This window comes from Xyrauchen texanus, chromosome 19 (genome assembly GCF_025860055.1).
Source record: "Xyrauchen texanus isolate HMW12.3.18 chromosome 19, RBS_HiC_50CHRs, whole genome shotgun sequence".
Classification (NCBI taxonomy): domain Eukaryota; kingdom Metazoa; phylum Chordata; class Actinopteri; order Cypriniformes; family Catostomidae; genus Xyrauchen; species Xyrauchen texanus.
The window spans coordinates 17652914-17670408 of record NC_068294.1 but is presented as its reverse complement, the minus strand read 5'-3'; the positions used below and the strand labels follow the sequence as shown (position 1 = coordinate 17670408).

The window sequence follows — 17495 nt, the reverse complement described above, 5'->3', positions numbered from 1 at the left end:
TTTCTCCTTAGATGTGCAACAAAACTGACAGCTGAGGTTTGTATCAGTTTTGGTGGGAACGTGACTTAATTATGGAACTGCCTGCATTAGTTAATCTAAACGTAAAAGATTGTCAAGTATCTCATCCTTAAAATAAAACACATGAGTCTAATTTGTAAGTATACATTTTCAGTTTATTTGTCACCTTCTAGCATTAAGGTGTTTGTGTGCATGTATGTGAGTGTGTGTCTGTGTATGTAAATATCAGTATCAGTGTATGTTTGCTTTGTGTGCACCTTTCATATTTGGCTTCAAATTTCCAAATGGACCTATTTGGCTACTGCAATACACAACTGCCATGTTTTAAAATCTAGATTATTACTCCTCTTTTTTATTTAAAGACACTAATTTCAGTTTCCAAAAGTGGAAAAAATTTATGAAAAGTTTGGAGATAAGGCTTTCTGTCACATTGAGAACCCCTGTAAAGTATATTACTGTTGCTAATGGCTTCCTCAAGAAGCTTTACACACTACACTGGAAAAACGCCTCAAATGAACACCGCACATTCAGAAAAAGTATATATAGATAGATTTATAGATATAGATTTATATTTATTTTGAAGTTTAAAAGAGTACAGTAAAGACTTCTCACACGTGATATAACCTACGTATTGTCTGAGAGAGTAAGATTTAGGCCACTGTTGTCCTGCTCAAGACGTGAAACACTAAACCCTGTTGGAAAGAAATCCCTCTGTGGAATCCGTTGCTTTTTTTTTCTTGTCACAAAGAGTTGGAATAGGTAAAGCACCTAATCAAACACATAGCCGCACACATAATATAAAAACAGTCATGTCTAAAAGAACAATATTGCATTTGTAATGCGCAAATGAATTTCCTGTACAATTGGCTTTTCAGTGGTGTCTGTGTGTGTACATAAACAACTAAAGGGCTCAGTGAATATATCTCCATTTTTGTAGTTTTTGTTGGTGGTTCTCTTCATCTTTCTCATTGTTTCGCTTTTTTTTTCCGATGTACAGTAGTGCTGTAAACAGGCACACTCAGAACCCAAGAGGACCAATCTTCCTCTTGTTTCTCTCCTCATCTTCAACGTCTTTTGTTTTTTCTTTTTTTTTTTTTAAAGGTCCAGTTTTGTCCTCCGCTCTGTCTCAGTCCTGCTGAGAAGTGTGTTGTGTCCAGCTGTCTGGCTTTATATCTAGCTCTGCGATTCTGACTCTTTCATCGAGTTTGTTGATCTCCTGGAGGCTCCGGAAGCCTTCAGGAACACACGATCTGATGCCTCTGGAAATAGAGTCTGAAAACTTGATGCTCTTCAATTTTCCATCAGTTTCACTGACTGTGCAAATTCAGGCCGTCTCTGGTATGTCCACTCGGAAAGAGCTAGCAAATCCTTTTCTGCGCTACAAACAGAAAAAGACAGAGAGCTTATTAAAAGTGTGCTTTAGTGACTGCAAAATGCATATTGTGTTGTGGTAAGCTATCAAAAGCCCATGATATTGGTTTCTACAGAAGTAGATCTTTGATAAAGCCCAAGATTAACTGTTTCATCCAAGTCAAATGCACTACCCTCATGAAACCTCTGAGCGCTTTTTCACTGCTATATAAGTGAAGGTTTCAGCACAAGTCAGCAGTCAATAATATCTCAATTAGTCTCAACTCCAACTTCATCCTCTCTAAAATACAAACAGTCGTAGGCAATCCAAATGCTATACAGCAGGGGTCGGCAACCTTTTTGACATGGAGTAACATTTCTTATTTTCCTGGACCATGGTTCAGCTCAGGAAAACACGTTGCTGCATGATCATGAGGAAGGATTACATCAAGATGATTGGAATCCAGGTGTGGAATTCATATGTATAAAATACATATGAACTGCTCCTCTCTCACTTTTGCTTTGTGCCAGTGATTCCCCTTCCACATGCCATAGGTTGCTGATGCCTGCTATAAAGCAAAGCCTTCTGAGAGTGTCTGTTTGAAGTAACTGAACTGATGTTTGTCATGACTAGCCAAACGCTGCCTCAATAAATGTTTTGCAACACAAAGGGGAGTTTTCACCTTTCTTTTATCTCTGTTTTTCAAGTTCTTTTTAGGCATTTTTCCCAGTCTGAATGCATTCTCTACATCTCTAGTGAGTCTTTGCTTACGGTCAGATATCTGAGAATGCTTGAATGATTCCAGACCAAACAGAATCTAACATCATATCACAACAGAATTTCACCTAAAATATATAGGGCTTCAGCAATCATACTTTATTTTGAGAAAGCATTTCATTGTAAAACTCCACACTCAAAGCATAAATGTGCAATTTCTGAGATAATTTGAACATGAGTAAATGAATGAAGAAAATGTAGATCATGCATTCTTAAAAAATAAAGGAACTTCAATGGATTTTTGCAGAACTGTTCTAATCAGTTCTACTCTATAGTTTAAAAAAGATTTAAACATTTGTTTAAACATTACAATATGGCTGTATTTATTTACATTAGTTAACCACATTAGTTAACATTAATTAACAGTGAACAATACTTTTGCAGCACTTATTAATATTTGTGAATGCTAGTTTTAGCATATACTAATCCATTTTTAAAATTAAAAATATATGCTTATATTCGTTAACACTAATTAACAATGGACAATTATTTTGCAGCACTAATCATGGTTAATGATAGTTTCAACATATATTAAAATAACATATATGTATTATTTAAAAAAAAAAAGTTGTTTATGTGTTTAAGTTCTAAACCATCAGGAACTAACAATGAAGTGTAACACTTTACAATAAGGATCCATTCATTAAGATTAGTTAATGCATTAACATGACCAAAAAATGAACAATATATTTTTTACAGTATTTAGTAGTCTTAGTTAGATTTAGTTAATAAAAATAAAATTTGTTCATTGTTAATTCATGTAGTTCAAAGTTCATACGTTTTGATTTAAAAAAATGTATTGCTATATTTTGAAACTAACATTAACAAATATTAGTAAATGCTGTAAACATATTGTTTGTTATAAGTTCATGTTAACTTATCTTGTTAACAGATGTTAACAAATAGAACTTTATTGTAAGGTGTTACCCAATGAACAATCACACTGATATCAATTTACATTAACAAAGATTGATAAATGCTATAAAAACATTGGTACCTAATGCATTTACTAATGTTTTCAAATAGAACCTTATTGTAAAGTGTTCCCGAATATTACACATTTTATTGTAAAGAGTAAAAAAATAAACTTTTGTTGTTACATATAGTTTTTTTGTTTTTTCAGATATTGTTGTATTAATGCAGCCATTCATCTGTTAATAGAAATAGCAAAGCCCTTCAGGGGTCTTCAAAACAGCAGTACATAGATGGTTCTTTGAAGCGCTAGATAATTATTTTGTGGAAATATGTTTTAAAACACTTTTTGGTTCTAAATGGAACTTTTATTTTTACGAGTGCAGACCAGGAAGCAGTAAAAGTATGAGGAGCTGATGAAGGATGATGAGATGGACAGATGTTGGTGGATGAAGTAGAGCAGAAATGTGAGGGTTTAGAGGTCTGTAGAGGAGAATTCAACAGCACTTCATGCCAGAAGCCTTAAATTTGGAATGCTTTTAGGTCAGATCAAGAGAGATGAAGTGCTCTCTCTTCAAGATACTCACACATACAGGCAGCTTTGTAAGGCATGCGCGAGTTACACAGAAGTGCATCAAACTCTTTCCTCTCTAGTGTGGAGACATTGAGGTGGTGTTGATGGTGTTGATGTTGGTGCATCTGGTTGGGGTGGTGTGGCGTCTCTTTGCCAAAGGTGGAGAATGACTGATCGCTCGCCAATGTCTCGCCCTCAAATACCTCAGAGTCAGGTACCGAGTCCATGCCCGGAACATGCAGGTTGCTGCGGTAATCGGCGCCCTGCCGCGCCTCGGTGGGCACAAAACTTGGCATCCAGCAGCGATCTGAGTGGCCGAGGGCCTTACACTCCTCTGTACAGTTGGAGAACAGGTCTGCTCCTGTGAGAGTGAACAGAGTGAGAAGTTAGCTTGTGTTTAATTGTCTGTGTGGGTGGATGGACTTGTGCAAGAAATTGTGCAGGAAATGTAATCCAGAAATAAATCAAATAAACCATACATATGAGTTGTTTCTACATTACAAAATTCATAAGCTTTGCCCACAATGTTTTCTCTCATAGAAAGACTGAACCAACGCATTAATTAAACCAATCAGAACATGCCGGGGGCTGGAGTTAAACAACATCTTTTAAGATTTATCAAGCATTAGAAATATGTTAATCCAGATGAAATGTAATGCATGTCATTCACTTTGAAGACATTAGAAGCTTTATGCATGAAATGTCTTTGGCACTAATCATGAAAGACTGGGTTGTGATCTTTTCCCTTTTTTGGACTTTTGAATGACAAATTACGGTGATCAAAGCATGTGCGGAAAACATACACACACGCAAAAAGTGGATGGAGTCAATGCTGTAATCTCCTCTCGAGGTCTTTTTCTCTCTTTTTCTGTTTGACATCAAAGGTAAACTGTGTGAGACAGCAAGCTTGCAGAAACACACTCCTCTAATGTCTTTCCTTCTCTTTTTTTAGAGACAGCGGTCATAACCTCTTTACTCATTTGTCTCTCTTTCTCTCATATTACTTTGCCTTCCATGAAAAAATAAACTTAAAACTATTATTGCAACAAATCATGTTAGGCCTGCCACACACTAACTGTGAGTTCCCCGTCTGTCGCTCACTTCGACGTTGTGTTGAAGAAGCAACACTAGGGGTCTCTCTTGAGCGCCGAATATGCCTCTGATCTATGAAAAAAGGCCAATGAGAAGTTGGCAGATAGTATTTGCATACCCCGCCTTGGACATACGGGTATAAAGGCGAGGAAATACTATGAGTTCATTCAGAAATTTTCTTCGGAGCCAATGGTAGTGCATGCAGTCTGCTGCGAGTCAAACACACCGGTTCCTGCCTTTTCCTCTGACGCTCTGCATGCTGTTGGATTGATGGCGCATAACAGCGGCTTTCACCTTCTTGCACGGCTGTGCATTTTTGCCCCTGGGCGCTTCGACAGCACAGACAACTCGAAAGAGTTATTTAAAATAGTGATTTTCTTTAAAAGAGTAACTTCCTCTAAAAGAGCAAAACACAGCGGCATTGAACGTCCTTTTCAGGACGCGTCTTTGTAAAGATCCTTTCCGCCCATGTTGTTCCTGGATGCGGTAGAGTGCTCTCACCTTCAGACAGCCACAGGCATTGTCTCGTGTGTCTGGGTAGCGATCACACCGAGGCTGCGTTTGTGGATGGTTCATGCTCTCATTGCGAGGGCATGACCATGGCAACGTTGCGGTCATGGCTTGCTTTCAACATCACCTTGTTCCCCTTGTTAGGGTAACCAGAAGGAATCTGATGACTTTATGGGGCATTGGGGAAGGGTACTTGCAGCCTAATACAGCTGGTCGCGTTTGCACGTCAGAGTACCTGCCCGCTTCTGTATCAAAAGTTCACGAATACGGCTCAGCGCATGGCACGATCCAATTGGGACCCCTAGTGTCACTTCTTCGACACAACGTCGAAGTGAGCAACAGACGGGGAACGTCTAGGTTACGTATGTAACCTCAGTTCCCCGAAGGAGGGAATTAGACGTTGTGTCTTCCCTGCCAAGTCGCTGAGCCGAGCCACTGTTGTCCTCAGAAAAATCCTGAATGAACTCATAGTATTTCCTCACCTTTATACTCGTATGTCCGGGGGCGGGGTATGCAAATACTATCTGCCAACTTCTCATTGGCCTTTTTTCACAGATCAGAGGCATATTCAGCACTCAAGAGAGACCCCTAGTGTCACTTCTTCGACACAACATCTCATTCCCTCCATCGGGGAACTGAGGTTACATACGTAACCTAGACGTTTTGTCTCACAGATCTATCCCAGTTTAGAGTGTCGATTAGCAGCACTCAGTGTGAATATACACTCACTTTGCACTGTATTAGGAACATCTGTACACCTACTTATTCATGCGATTATCTAATCACATATTTGTGTGGCAGCAGTGAAATGCATAAAATCATACAGATACAGATCAGGAGCGTTACTTAATGCTTGCATTAACCATCAGAATAGGGAAAAAATGAGATCTCAGTGATTTAGACTGTGGCATGTTTGTTGGTGCCAGACAGGCTGGTTTGAGTATTTCTGTAACTGCTGATCTCCTAGGTCGAAACTTGAGGCCGAAGGGCTACAACAGCTGAGGACCATGTCTAATGCATTATTAGGACCATAGTGTTCCTAAATAAGTGATTGATATATATAAACACACACACTACACTCACCTAAAGGATTATTAGGAACAACCTGTTCAATTTCTCATTAATGCAATTATCTAATCAACCAATCACATGGCAGTTACTTCAATGCATTTAGGGGTGTGGTCCTGGTCAAGACAATCTCCTGAACTCCAAACTGAATGTCAGAATAGGAAAGAAAGGTGATTTAAACAATTTTGAGTGTGGCATGGTTGTTGGTGCCAGACGGGCCGGTCTGAGTATTTCACAATCTGCTCAGTTACTGGGATTTTCACGCACAATCATTTCTAGGGCTTACAAAGAATGGTGTGAAAAGGGAAAAACATCCAGTATGCGGCAGTCCTGTGGGCGAAAATGCCTTGCTGATGCTAGAGGTCAGAGGAGAATGGGCCGACTGATTCAAGCTGATAGAAGAGCAACTTTGCCTGAAATAACCACTCGTTACAACCAAGGTATGCAGCAAAGCATTTGTGAAGCCACAACACGCACAACCTTGAGGCGGATGGGCTACAACAGCAGAAGACCCCACCGGGTACCACTCATCTCCACTACAAATAGGAAAAAGAGGCTACAATTTGCAAGAGCTCACCAAAATTGGACAGTTGAAGACTGGAAAAATGTTGCCTGGTCTGATGAGTCTCGATTTCTGTTGAGACATTCAGATGGTAGAGTCAGAATTTGGCGTAAACAGAATGAGAACATGGATCCATCATGCCTTGTAACCACTGTGCAGGCTGGTGGTGGTGGTGTAATGGTGTGGGGGATGTTTTCTTGGCACACTTTAGGCCCCCTAGTGCCAATTGGGCATCGTTTAAATGCCACGGCCTACCTGAGCATTGTTTCTGACCATGTCCATCCCTTTATGGCCACCATGTACCCATCCTCTGATGGCTACTTCCAGCAGGATAATGCACCATGTCACAAAGCTCGAATCATTTCAAATTGGTTTCTTGAACATGACAATGAGTTCACTGTACTAAAATGGCCCCCACAGTCACCAGATCTCAACCCAATAGAGCATGTTTGGGATGTGGTGGAACGGGAGCTTCGTGCCCTGGATGTGCATCCCACAAATCTCCATCAACTGCAAGATGCTATCCTATCAATATGGGCCAACATTTCTAAAGAATGCTTTCTGCACCTTGTTGAATCAATGCCACGTAGAATTAAGGCAGTTCTGAAGGCGAAAGGGGGTCAAACACAGTATTAGTATGGTGTTCCTAATAATCCTTTAGGTGAGTGTATATATACTTATTATTTACTCAACCTCATGTTACTCCTTTTGACTTTCCTTCTGTGGAACATACAATTTGATTCTAGGCAGAGTTTAGCTTCAGTCACCATTCATTTTCAATGAATATTTTTTCCTTACAATAAAAAGTGAATGGTAACTAAGGCTCCATTAGGCTCTGGAAAGTTAGTCAGCTCCTATCTTTCTACCTGACATCTCATTTTGTTGTCCACAGAAGTAAGTCGTACCTTGCCACCCTTTTTTATCAATTAATTTCTAATTAAAGTCAATTCTTGACTTTACCAAGCATTACTGATTTCTAGATTCAGATTGTTTAAAACCATTTTGCTTTAGACCACTATGTTTCCCCTTGGACATCGCTTTGGCTTGTAAGCTTTTGTACTCTACAAAAGAGAAATATCTAGATCATGAAATATAATAAGGACAGAAAATCTACTTATATATATTAATTATTGAAATTTTTTTTATGACTTTTTCCAGACCTGGAAAACAGCATTTTCATGGGAACACTGCATACAAGTTTGAGGGTGAGTAAATGATGACAGCATGGGTGATCAGATAAAAATCATGAAAAATAGGTTATGCACAGTAGTAATTTACAATAATATCCTGCTGACCAATTCAAGCACTCAAAACATTTTTGTCACTGTTGGTCTTGGTATTTTGGAATAATTCAAACAGGCTGCTTCTAATATCCAATCACGAATGACCTCACAAATCATAAAGCAGAGAAGCTAATGCTGCAACAGCGTTACCACTAAAGCCAGCGTGAAGAAACAGATCCTATTAGTTTGTGCTTGACAGCTGCACAACTTCTTTTACCCCTGCCATCACCCCACCAGGTGTAAGCTGTGCCGTTTTGACTGTGCACATCTAAGAATGAGAGAGAGAGGTGAGCAATTTTAAATCTCCTTCGGCTCCTGTGTCTAAAAGCCCCACATCTAAAACAGTCAGTAATTACAGCTCCAGGATTAATGAAGTGACAAAGCTGAGATTTTGAAGGTATGGAATCGGTAGTTTTTGTGCGTGTGTTGGGGATAGGGAACATTCTTAGCTAACCTCAGACTAGCCATTCAGACAGATGACAGGTCAGAATACACAGACGATGGATTTCTGTGTTAAAATCGGATTAGAATCCTGTGCAGCTACATGCAAACAACCTACTTAGGCCTGGGTTTGGTAAGACTCTCCTAATTACAGACCCAAACATAGGACTGCCTTGAAAGTCAACAAATTGTCAGCCATTAAACAAAATATTATATCAGTGACAATTTTCACAATATTCAAAGGTCATAAATTATATAACACATATATATATATATATATATATATATATATATATATATATATATATATATATATATATATATATATATATATATATAGGTTATTTGTGTATGCTGTATATCTGAGATAGAGAGAATGTAGAAGTGATGAGAGAGAGAGAGAGAGCGCGAACAAGGGAGAGTTTGATATTCAGTGCAAGATAAGACGATTCCTTATTGTGTAATCGCAGAGAGACATTTATCAAAATTTCTTGACATTTTCTGAAATTAAATGCTCTCTGTACTTATCCAGTGTCCTTTTTGTATTGCGTAAGAATTGGAAAAGTAATTATATTGTTGACTTGTAGTTCAATAGTGCAGAAAAGATTCAGGTCTGATGAAAATGTAATGCTCTATATCAACCAGCTGAAAAAAATGATCCTATTATAGTGCCTATTGTGTTAAAAGAGAAGCATTTCACAACATTTGACTGAAAAAAATTACAATGTGTAGTCTTACACATGTGAAGGTACAGGAAGACAACTGTGACTCAACATCACCATTTCATGATACTTAACACTGTGCATAACAAAGTGAAAAAGAGAAAGAGAAAGAAAAATTAAAAATGAAGGAATACGATATAGCAATAGACTGTAAAAGAAATTATCCATTGAAACATTTCCTTCTCTCTACAGTACATTTGCTCTGCTGCTCTCTGAGCAAAAGCCCTGCAAAGCATTCGATCTGATAATAACCTTCAATTGCTAATTGGTATGCATCGGGCTGAAAATAAATTACTGATCAGTGAGCTGTTTCTGAATTCCAAACATGACCTGCAACCCAAATGAGGGATTCTATTGCCATGTGGCAAATCCGCAGGATAAAAGAAATGAAACTGGAATGAATTGATTCAGGTGTGTCGTTTCATCAGAGCAGCTCTGGAGTGCTCCGCTATGTATTACATATGCATTTTATGCATTAGAAAACAAATTAATTGGCCAGATTTTGATCTGGTAGAGACAACTAAATTCTACAGTCTCCATCGAAATGTATTCAGTATTTAGCAGATTAGATATTTCCTGTTTCAAAAAGCCCACGAAAAGAAACAAGTTGTCTAAAATAAATTTGAAGGGATGAGGCTAGTTTCTTGAAAATCCTCATTAAAATGAACAATGCATTCTCCTGATCGCTATCCAAGTCTGCATACCAAGCGGCGCTTTCAATTATCTTAATTAAGGAAGATAGTATGCAGCAAAAACAATTAATTTTAGTGAGACAACATACTCAAGAACAAAAAAAAAAAAAAAAACTCTGCAGAGCTGCTGTACCTCAAAAGACAAATGTTCTGTGATGGCCTGTGACAACATAGGCAGATGGGCTAGCTGACCTTGTATGAAAAAAGTCTTGATTTTAATCTAATGTTTTATAACACAAAAATAGGCTAAATGAGAGCTGAAGTAGTCCAGCTGAACGCCCAGCCATAGCATATGGTGCTCTGGAATAACAGCAGAGGACATATGCTCAACCAAAGCAAAATTAATGATAATAAGATGCAACTTTATGGTTGTATTCATTTGTGTCCAACTATGCCATAATTATATTATACAGTCAACTTCACAAAGCACTTCAAGGTACAGTTGGTGTCATTTAGCAACAAAGCACTTCTTCCAATGCAACACGATCACCACATGTGGTCTCATGAAGTTGTGGACAAACAGAGTTCTCCATCAGTAGAATGCAGATAGAGGGATAAGGGTGGAAGAGTGAGGAGGGTTGGGGGACAATGCGAGTGTAGAGGAGTTTGGTGGGGGGGAGGGGGTAGGGTCACACACAGTCAATGAATCGCTTGTTTTTTTACTGCTCAACCTACTTGGTCTCATTCCCAAAGAGTCGATGACAGACTGCCTGGACTGATCTAAATTCCATCATGTCTTGTCTTGGGTGAATGGGTGGTAGCAGTAAATCCCTATCAGTAAGTATTTCTAAACAATTGCATTATATTCTGCACTATGCCTGTAGTTCTCAAAGCATGCTTATGCACCCATACCTAGCGGTTTGGTGGCCTAACATATATCTGCTAAGATTCTGATCAATCTGAAAAGCTGTGATTTGACTTTAGATAACACATGCAGCCAAGCTATAAAAATAAAACTGTACGCCTATTAATCTTCTCCATGCAGCCAGTAGTCTTAAAGAGATAGTTCTCCCAAAGAGTACAATTTTGCCATCATTTACTCACCCTCATGCAGTGTCTTTCTATCTACCATGGAGCACACAAATTTGGCACTACTATGTTTCCCATACAATTAAACTGAATGCCAACTGAGGCTGTCAGTCCATTACATTCTGCCTAACATCTCTTTTGAAGAAAAGAAAAATAAATAGTCATACAGGTATGAAACATCATGAAGTAAATCATCATCGTGAGTAAATGGCAACAGAATTAAAAAGTTTGGGTGAGCGGTTCCTTTAACAGGGGAAATACTCTCCGCTTCTGTTTCATTCTGCACAATTGTAGGCTTAGCCAACAATTTCAAGCCATGACTCAGTCACATAACAAATAAATAACTACAAAACACTCCACAACAAAGCAAGAGGAGAGTAAAGAAAGAAATTGACTTGTGTAGACATACCTGAGGAATGTCCGCGATGCATGGCGTCATGATCACTGTCTCCCTGCTCGCTGTCTCCATGACCACTGTCTTTTGAGCTCACAATATCTGCCTCTTGGAACGCTGAGCTGAGGGAGGAGAGAGGGTTTGAAATGACCGCTATACCACAAGTCTCTTTTATAACCACAATATTACTCAGCCATAACTCAGCCTTGAAATTGTGTCTCTTTGTCTAACATGCTTGCCATTTGTTTAACACAAACATTTAAGGAAACCAACATATTTAGGTTTAGAATATAAATTTAAGGTCAGGAAAATCATATGGGGTGGCCATCAGGTGCTTACCTGTTAACGCGCCTTGGTCGCTCTACCAAGTAACTGAGCTCTGCTCTCTGGTGTTTTGTCTGCAAGAGAGGTGTTGATTTGAAATAGGCCTGGCAACAACTAGAGCACATACAATAACAACATCAATAATAATAATAATAATAATAATAATGATAACAATATAGGTCAGATTTCAAGCATCACTCACTGGGCATCACAATGATTTTACAGGCAGGCAGAATCATTAAGCTATGCTGCTGTTCAGCAGAATTCAACTATAGACAGATCTTTGTTCTTGTGAGGCTCAGCAACACCGTGACTGGCATATCTAATGCACTATAACCCTGGGAGCTTTTCACAAACATGCAAATCTATCTGTTATGTGACTCACTATGTTTACACTCCACCACTGCTGCTTCCACAGTATAGTCAACATGATAAAAAATATAATACTAAAGCAGAATAGATTGAATGTGTAGCTGTCACAACAAAAAAATGGTTTATCGACCTGTTTAACATCATTATTCAGAAGATATTTGTTTGTATGTTTTTTTAAGTTATTTTAATGCAATATATAATAAGATAACAATATAATATAATGATACTATTATATTACTGATATAATACATATTGGTAACACTTTACAGTAAGGTTCCATTTGTTCACATTAGCTAATGCATTAGGCATCATGAAAAAAACACTGAACTATATATTATTGCATCATTTATTATTCTTTGTTAATGGTAATTAATTAAAGTATAATTGTTCATTGTAAGTTCATTTTTGTTCATAGTGCATTAACTTCTGTTAACATATACAACTTTTTATTTTAAAAATGCATTACTATATGTTGAATTTAACATTAACCAAGATGAATAGATACTGTCAAATTATTATTCATGGTTAGTTCATGTTAACTAATGTTGTTGACTAATGGTAACAAATATAACCTCATTGTAAAGTGTTACCAAAATATTTTATTTAAACATATTCACATAATGTAAATAGTGGGACAAACTATTTTATTTAAACATATTCACATAATGTAAATAGTGGGACAAACTATTTTATTTAAACATATTCACATAATGTAAATAGTGGGACAAACTATTTTATTTAAACATATTCACATAATGTAAATAGTGGGACAAACTATAGAATGCTGAGACATGTATAAGAAATCGGCCAAATTTAATTCCTCAGTATCAATTCAAATCAAAATCCAAGTAAATATCCAATGCGTTCTTTTTGGAAGAACATTTGGAAGGGAACACAATCACATGGGCTATTATATTCTCTGAGTGAGTTTTAGATTTGTAGATTTATCTTACCTCACTGGAGAGCAGGCTGCCGTTGGATATGATGTCAGGTTGCTGCTGGTCAGCATACCCGGTCACTATGGCTCCGCACGGGTTGTGCTCGGTGTCGTTGCTGCGGGACGGGCTACAGGCCTTCATAAACATCAGGTCCGTTTTGGCCGATTCTGGAGTCAGACAGACCTGGTAACAGTAGTTCTGGCTCTGATGGAGCGAACCGAAGCTCCCTGATTCCTCCACGGGCACCTGCGCAGCGCTCGCCACGCTCATATTGGCTGTATTGGTGCTCTGGACCAGCATGATGTCCGACTTGCTCAGTTTCTTCTTTTTTCGGGCGGCCCGGGCCTGACGCCCGCAGCAGCCACCTGACCCGCACGACCCACAGCCTATGAGACAACAGCAGTCGCTCGCCAGACAAGTGCTGTAAATGTTCAACTTTTTGTCCTTCTGACAGCGCACGGCCAGCACAATCATGGCCAAGAGAAATATAAAGGAGACAGAGCCAAGCGCTATGATGAGAATGAGTGTCAAGTCCAGAGACGCGTCTTTGGCCTTGGCGGAGCCGCGCTCTCCACTGTGGCCCTCCACAAGACTGTCCACGAGTGTCACCTGCACCACCGCGCTGCAGGACATGGGAGGCTGCCCGTGATCTCTCACCTCAATAAGCAACTCATAAAGCTGTTGTGGGTCTCGTTTAGCCGACACCCGACGGGCCGTGCGCAACTCCCCGGTGCGCCAGTCCATTCGGAACATGCCATTCTCGTTACCTCGCTGTATACTATAGGACAAGCGCGCGTTCTCTCCATCATCTGCATCCATGGCGACAATGCGCGTGACCAAATAGCCTGGTTCGGCAGTGCGTGGCAAAGGCTCCCGCGCGGTGCCATTTTTTCCAAGAGGCGCAATCACAGACGGCGCGTTATCGTTCTGATCCACTATAATTACATTTACCGTGGCGTTGGACCACAGTTCAGGGGTGCCCGAGTCTCTGGCTTGAACAACGAAGCTAAAGTCTTTTAGTTGTTCATAATCAAAAGATCTAAGTGCGTAAAGATACCCATTCTCCGAGTTGATTGACACATAAGTGACCACTGACATACCCTGGATCTCACACTCCACTATGGAGTAAGTTATATAAGCATTCTGTCCAACGTCAGGGTCTACGGCACTGACAGCGTAAATATAAGCACCGGGGACGTTGTTTTCAGTCACATACACATCATAAATAGGCTGCGTAAACGTGGGAGCGTTGTCATTCTCATCGGACACATGCACTTTGATTGATTTGCTTGTCGCCAGAGATGGAACTCCTTTATCTCTCGCAACCACAGTGACGGTGTACGCATCTACATTCTCTCGGTTGAGAGGACCGTCGGTTACAATAGTGTAATAATTTCTGAATGAGGTTTTGAGTTTAAAAGGAACGTCGCCGAGAATCTCAACATGAGTCTGGCCGTTCTCCTCAGAGTCTTTATCGGTGACGCTGAGCAGCGCGATGACGGTGCCCGTGGCTGCATTCTCACTAACGGACTCCGTGACTGTGCTGAAGACAATCTCCGGCGCGTTGTCATTCACGTCTGCCACTTTTACTAAAACTTTACAATGCGCGGGCACGGCATTAGGTCCCATATCTTTCGCTTGAACGTAGATCTGATACAGGCTGCTCTCCTCAAAGTCCACCTCACCTCTAATCTCTACACGGCCCGTTCTTGCGTCAATATCGAATAGTTCTTTCACTCTGTTCGAGATGTGGTTGCTGAATGAGTAAATTACCTCTCCGTTCGGGCCCTCATCCGAGTCAGTCGCGTTAAGCTGGATCACAAGCGTGCCCACGGGCGCGTTCTCGGCCAGGTTCACCGAGTACACCGGCTGATCAAACACTGGGACGTTGTCATTGGAGTCCAGCACCCTGACCACAAGCAGAGCTGTACCTGTCCGGGGAGGCTGGCCACCGTCCACGGCCGTGAGAACATAACGGTGCGTCGCCTGTTGTTCCCGATCCAGTGGCTTTTCCAAAACCAGCTCGGCGAATTTGTTGCCGTCAGTCTGCGTTTGCACATCTAGGTAAAAATAGTTGTTATTGGTGATATCGTAGGTGCGTAGTGCGTTACTACCGACATCCGGGTCGAATGCGCTCTCCAAAGGGAAGCGTGTGCCAGTAGTCGCGCTCTCGGATATTTCTACGGTGATGTCCGTCTCCGGGAAGCTAGGCGGATTGTCGTTGATGTCCACCACCTCTATCTCCACGCGAAATAGCTCGAGTGGGTTCTCCAGGAACACCTCCAGGTGAAGCAAACAGCTGGCGCTCTGCTTACAGATGCGCTCCCGGTCAATCTTCTCGTTCACGAAAAGCACCCCGTTCTCCAAGTTTACTTCCAGGTACGGCGTCCGTGAGCTGGGCACCACCTGAAATCGCCGGGATGAAAGTTTGGTAAGGTCCAGTCCAAAATCCTCTGCGATATTTCCCACAAACGTGCCATGCTCCGCTTCCTCGGGCACAGAGTAACGTATCTGCGATGCTACCCCATCCGCGAGACACAACAGGAGCAAAAGCACAAACATCTCCACTCCGAAAAGGGCACTTGGGATATTTTATCTCCGTAGAGTTTGCAGCAAAACCATCACCCTCTTCCCCAAGGTAAGGCGAGCAAGCGCGTAAGGCTTTGGTTCAAGGGTAATATCTTTCCTTAAACGGGGCTGTCAGCCAAAAACCATGCTGTCTGAGTGCTATGTAATACTGCACCGATTTCCCAAGGCGATTCCCTCTGTACACCTCCACAAATACGATCTGGATTCTGAGTTGCTGCGATTTCTTTTGCACTAGTGCAAACAGTACATTAAACTGACACTGCTTTAAATATAAATATTTTTGTGTATGCTAAAACACACTATCATTATCCATAGAGTTAATTCAACAAATGCATTTTAATATTAGAGCTATAGTCTCTTTTTATAGCAACAGTCAATATACTTCTTTCCCCCTGTTATCTGAAAGGTCCCAGTATATCTGATGCGCTTCGGCGGGGTCCGCTGGCACAGTACTGAAGCGCCAGCGCTTAGCTGTTCGGTTTTCGCGCAGCACCCTCCCCTCGCCAACCAATGGGATCAGCCGACACCAGCACAGCTGAAACTTTATTTGTCGTATTCTACATCAGTCAGTTCTCCTGGTGGCAAATAGACACGCCCACTGGTCAGAGCTGCGGGATTTCTGGTCGCAAGGATGGAATGTCTGATGAGTTTGTATGGGAGTGAGTCAGAAAGAGAGAGATAAAGAGAGAGAGAGAGAGAGAGAGAGAGAGGGGGAATCTACAATCAAAATGTAGAGGTAAAATAACTGTAGAGAATGTATATAATAATAATAATAATAATAATAATAATAATAAACACAGCATGTTTGCATTGTCTTCCAGTCTAAGGTTCAGAAATGGCAAATAATTATAACAACCAGTCAATGGTTTTTACTTCTCTCATTTGGACATAGTGCACCACTCGACTTATTTGTATAATTAGAATATGTATAGTTCATACATTTAATATATGAACTGTACACCCGAATTAAAATATGTTGTCTTCGGCGCTTTCACTGGTATGTTTTCCCAAGAGCGAGCTCCACGCGCCTCCTAGCTGCCAACATAAATCTGTAGCGCTGCTGTCAGTCACACGCGCCTGGAACTCTTCATGGCAACTGCACACAAAATAATTCTGTGAAAATGTCCAGCACTTGTATATATCATCCATGTAATTAAATAAGATACATCCTCTCAGTTATGCTTGCTGGTTTATATAATTTGATTTTGGTGCGACTGGACACAGTGCCTTTTTTCAGGATCAAAGGAAATAAAATCCTACATGTCAGCCAGAACAGTTTGGATAGACAAGAGGTGTGCATCCTGCTACAACAATACAATTTAGCGGAGATTAAATTTAGCTTCATCAGATATTTTACGTCCTTACAAAGGAAATCTTAGATTACATTCAAATTAAACATATCCTTTATATCAAACGTCTCAAACGGAATCATTTCTGTCTGCTCTAATGCATCACATCGAAATGCATGTGGCCACGACTGCTGAAAATGACACTCCATCAAACTGTTGGCGTATACCTGATCTCCGGCTCTCTGCAACCCAAATGTCATGGGTTTTCATCTGAGTGGAATAAAGCAAGATCCACTGTGGCAAACCGCCATAGCAGAGAGGCAGGGCCCACTCACAGGAACGGTCGGAGCGCCCCCTGGCGCATACCCGCCGCACTATGCTCGTGCGCTTCATTCGAAGGAGTGTCTGAAACGGTGCTGTGCCAGAAATAATCTTAGTGGAGTACAAACGTGAATCCAAAAAGAGATGTTCTAAAAATCAAGTTCTGGCGAGTCAGTCGACTTTATGCTTTTATACCCATGAGGGTGCCGGAGGGATTGAATAGATTTTTAGTTTTCA

General features: G+C 40.5%; 1 protein-coding gene across 2 annotated transcripts; it reads right to left on the bottom strand.

Annotated features, from left to right (window-relative positions):
• Window positions 1–193: 193 nt before the first annotated feature.
• Window positions 194–16084, bottom strand: LOC127659404 (protocadherin-10-like). Of its 2 annotated transcripts, none has more exons than XM_052149205.1 (5): window positions 13075–16084; window positions 11765–11823; window positions 11441–11547; window positions 3646–3993; window positions 194–1396 (listed from the first exon to the last, which is right to left on the bottom strand). In XM_052149205.1, exons 1-5 carry the CDS (start codon window positions 15619–15621, stop codon window positions 1377–1379), a joined length of 3081 nt encoding a protein of 1026 aa, XP_052005165.1. In that variant the 5' UTR covers window positions 15622–16084; the 3' UTR covers window positions 194–1376. The 2 variants fall into 2 exon arrangements, with proteins under 2 accessions (XP_052005165.1, XP_052005166.1); XM_052149206.1 differs by having other exon boundaries at window positions 3836–3993.
• Between the last annotated feature and the right edge of the window lie 1411 nt (window positions 16085–17495).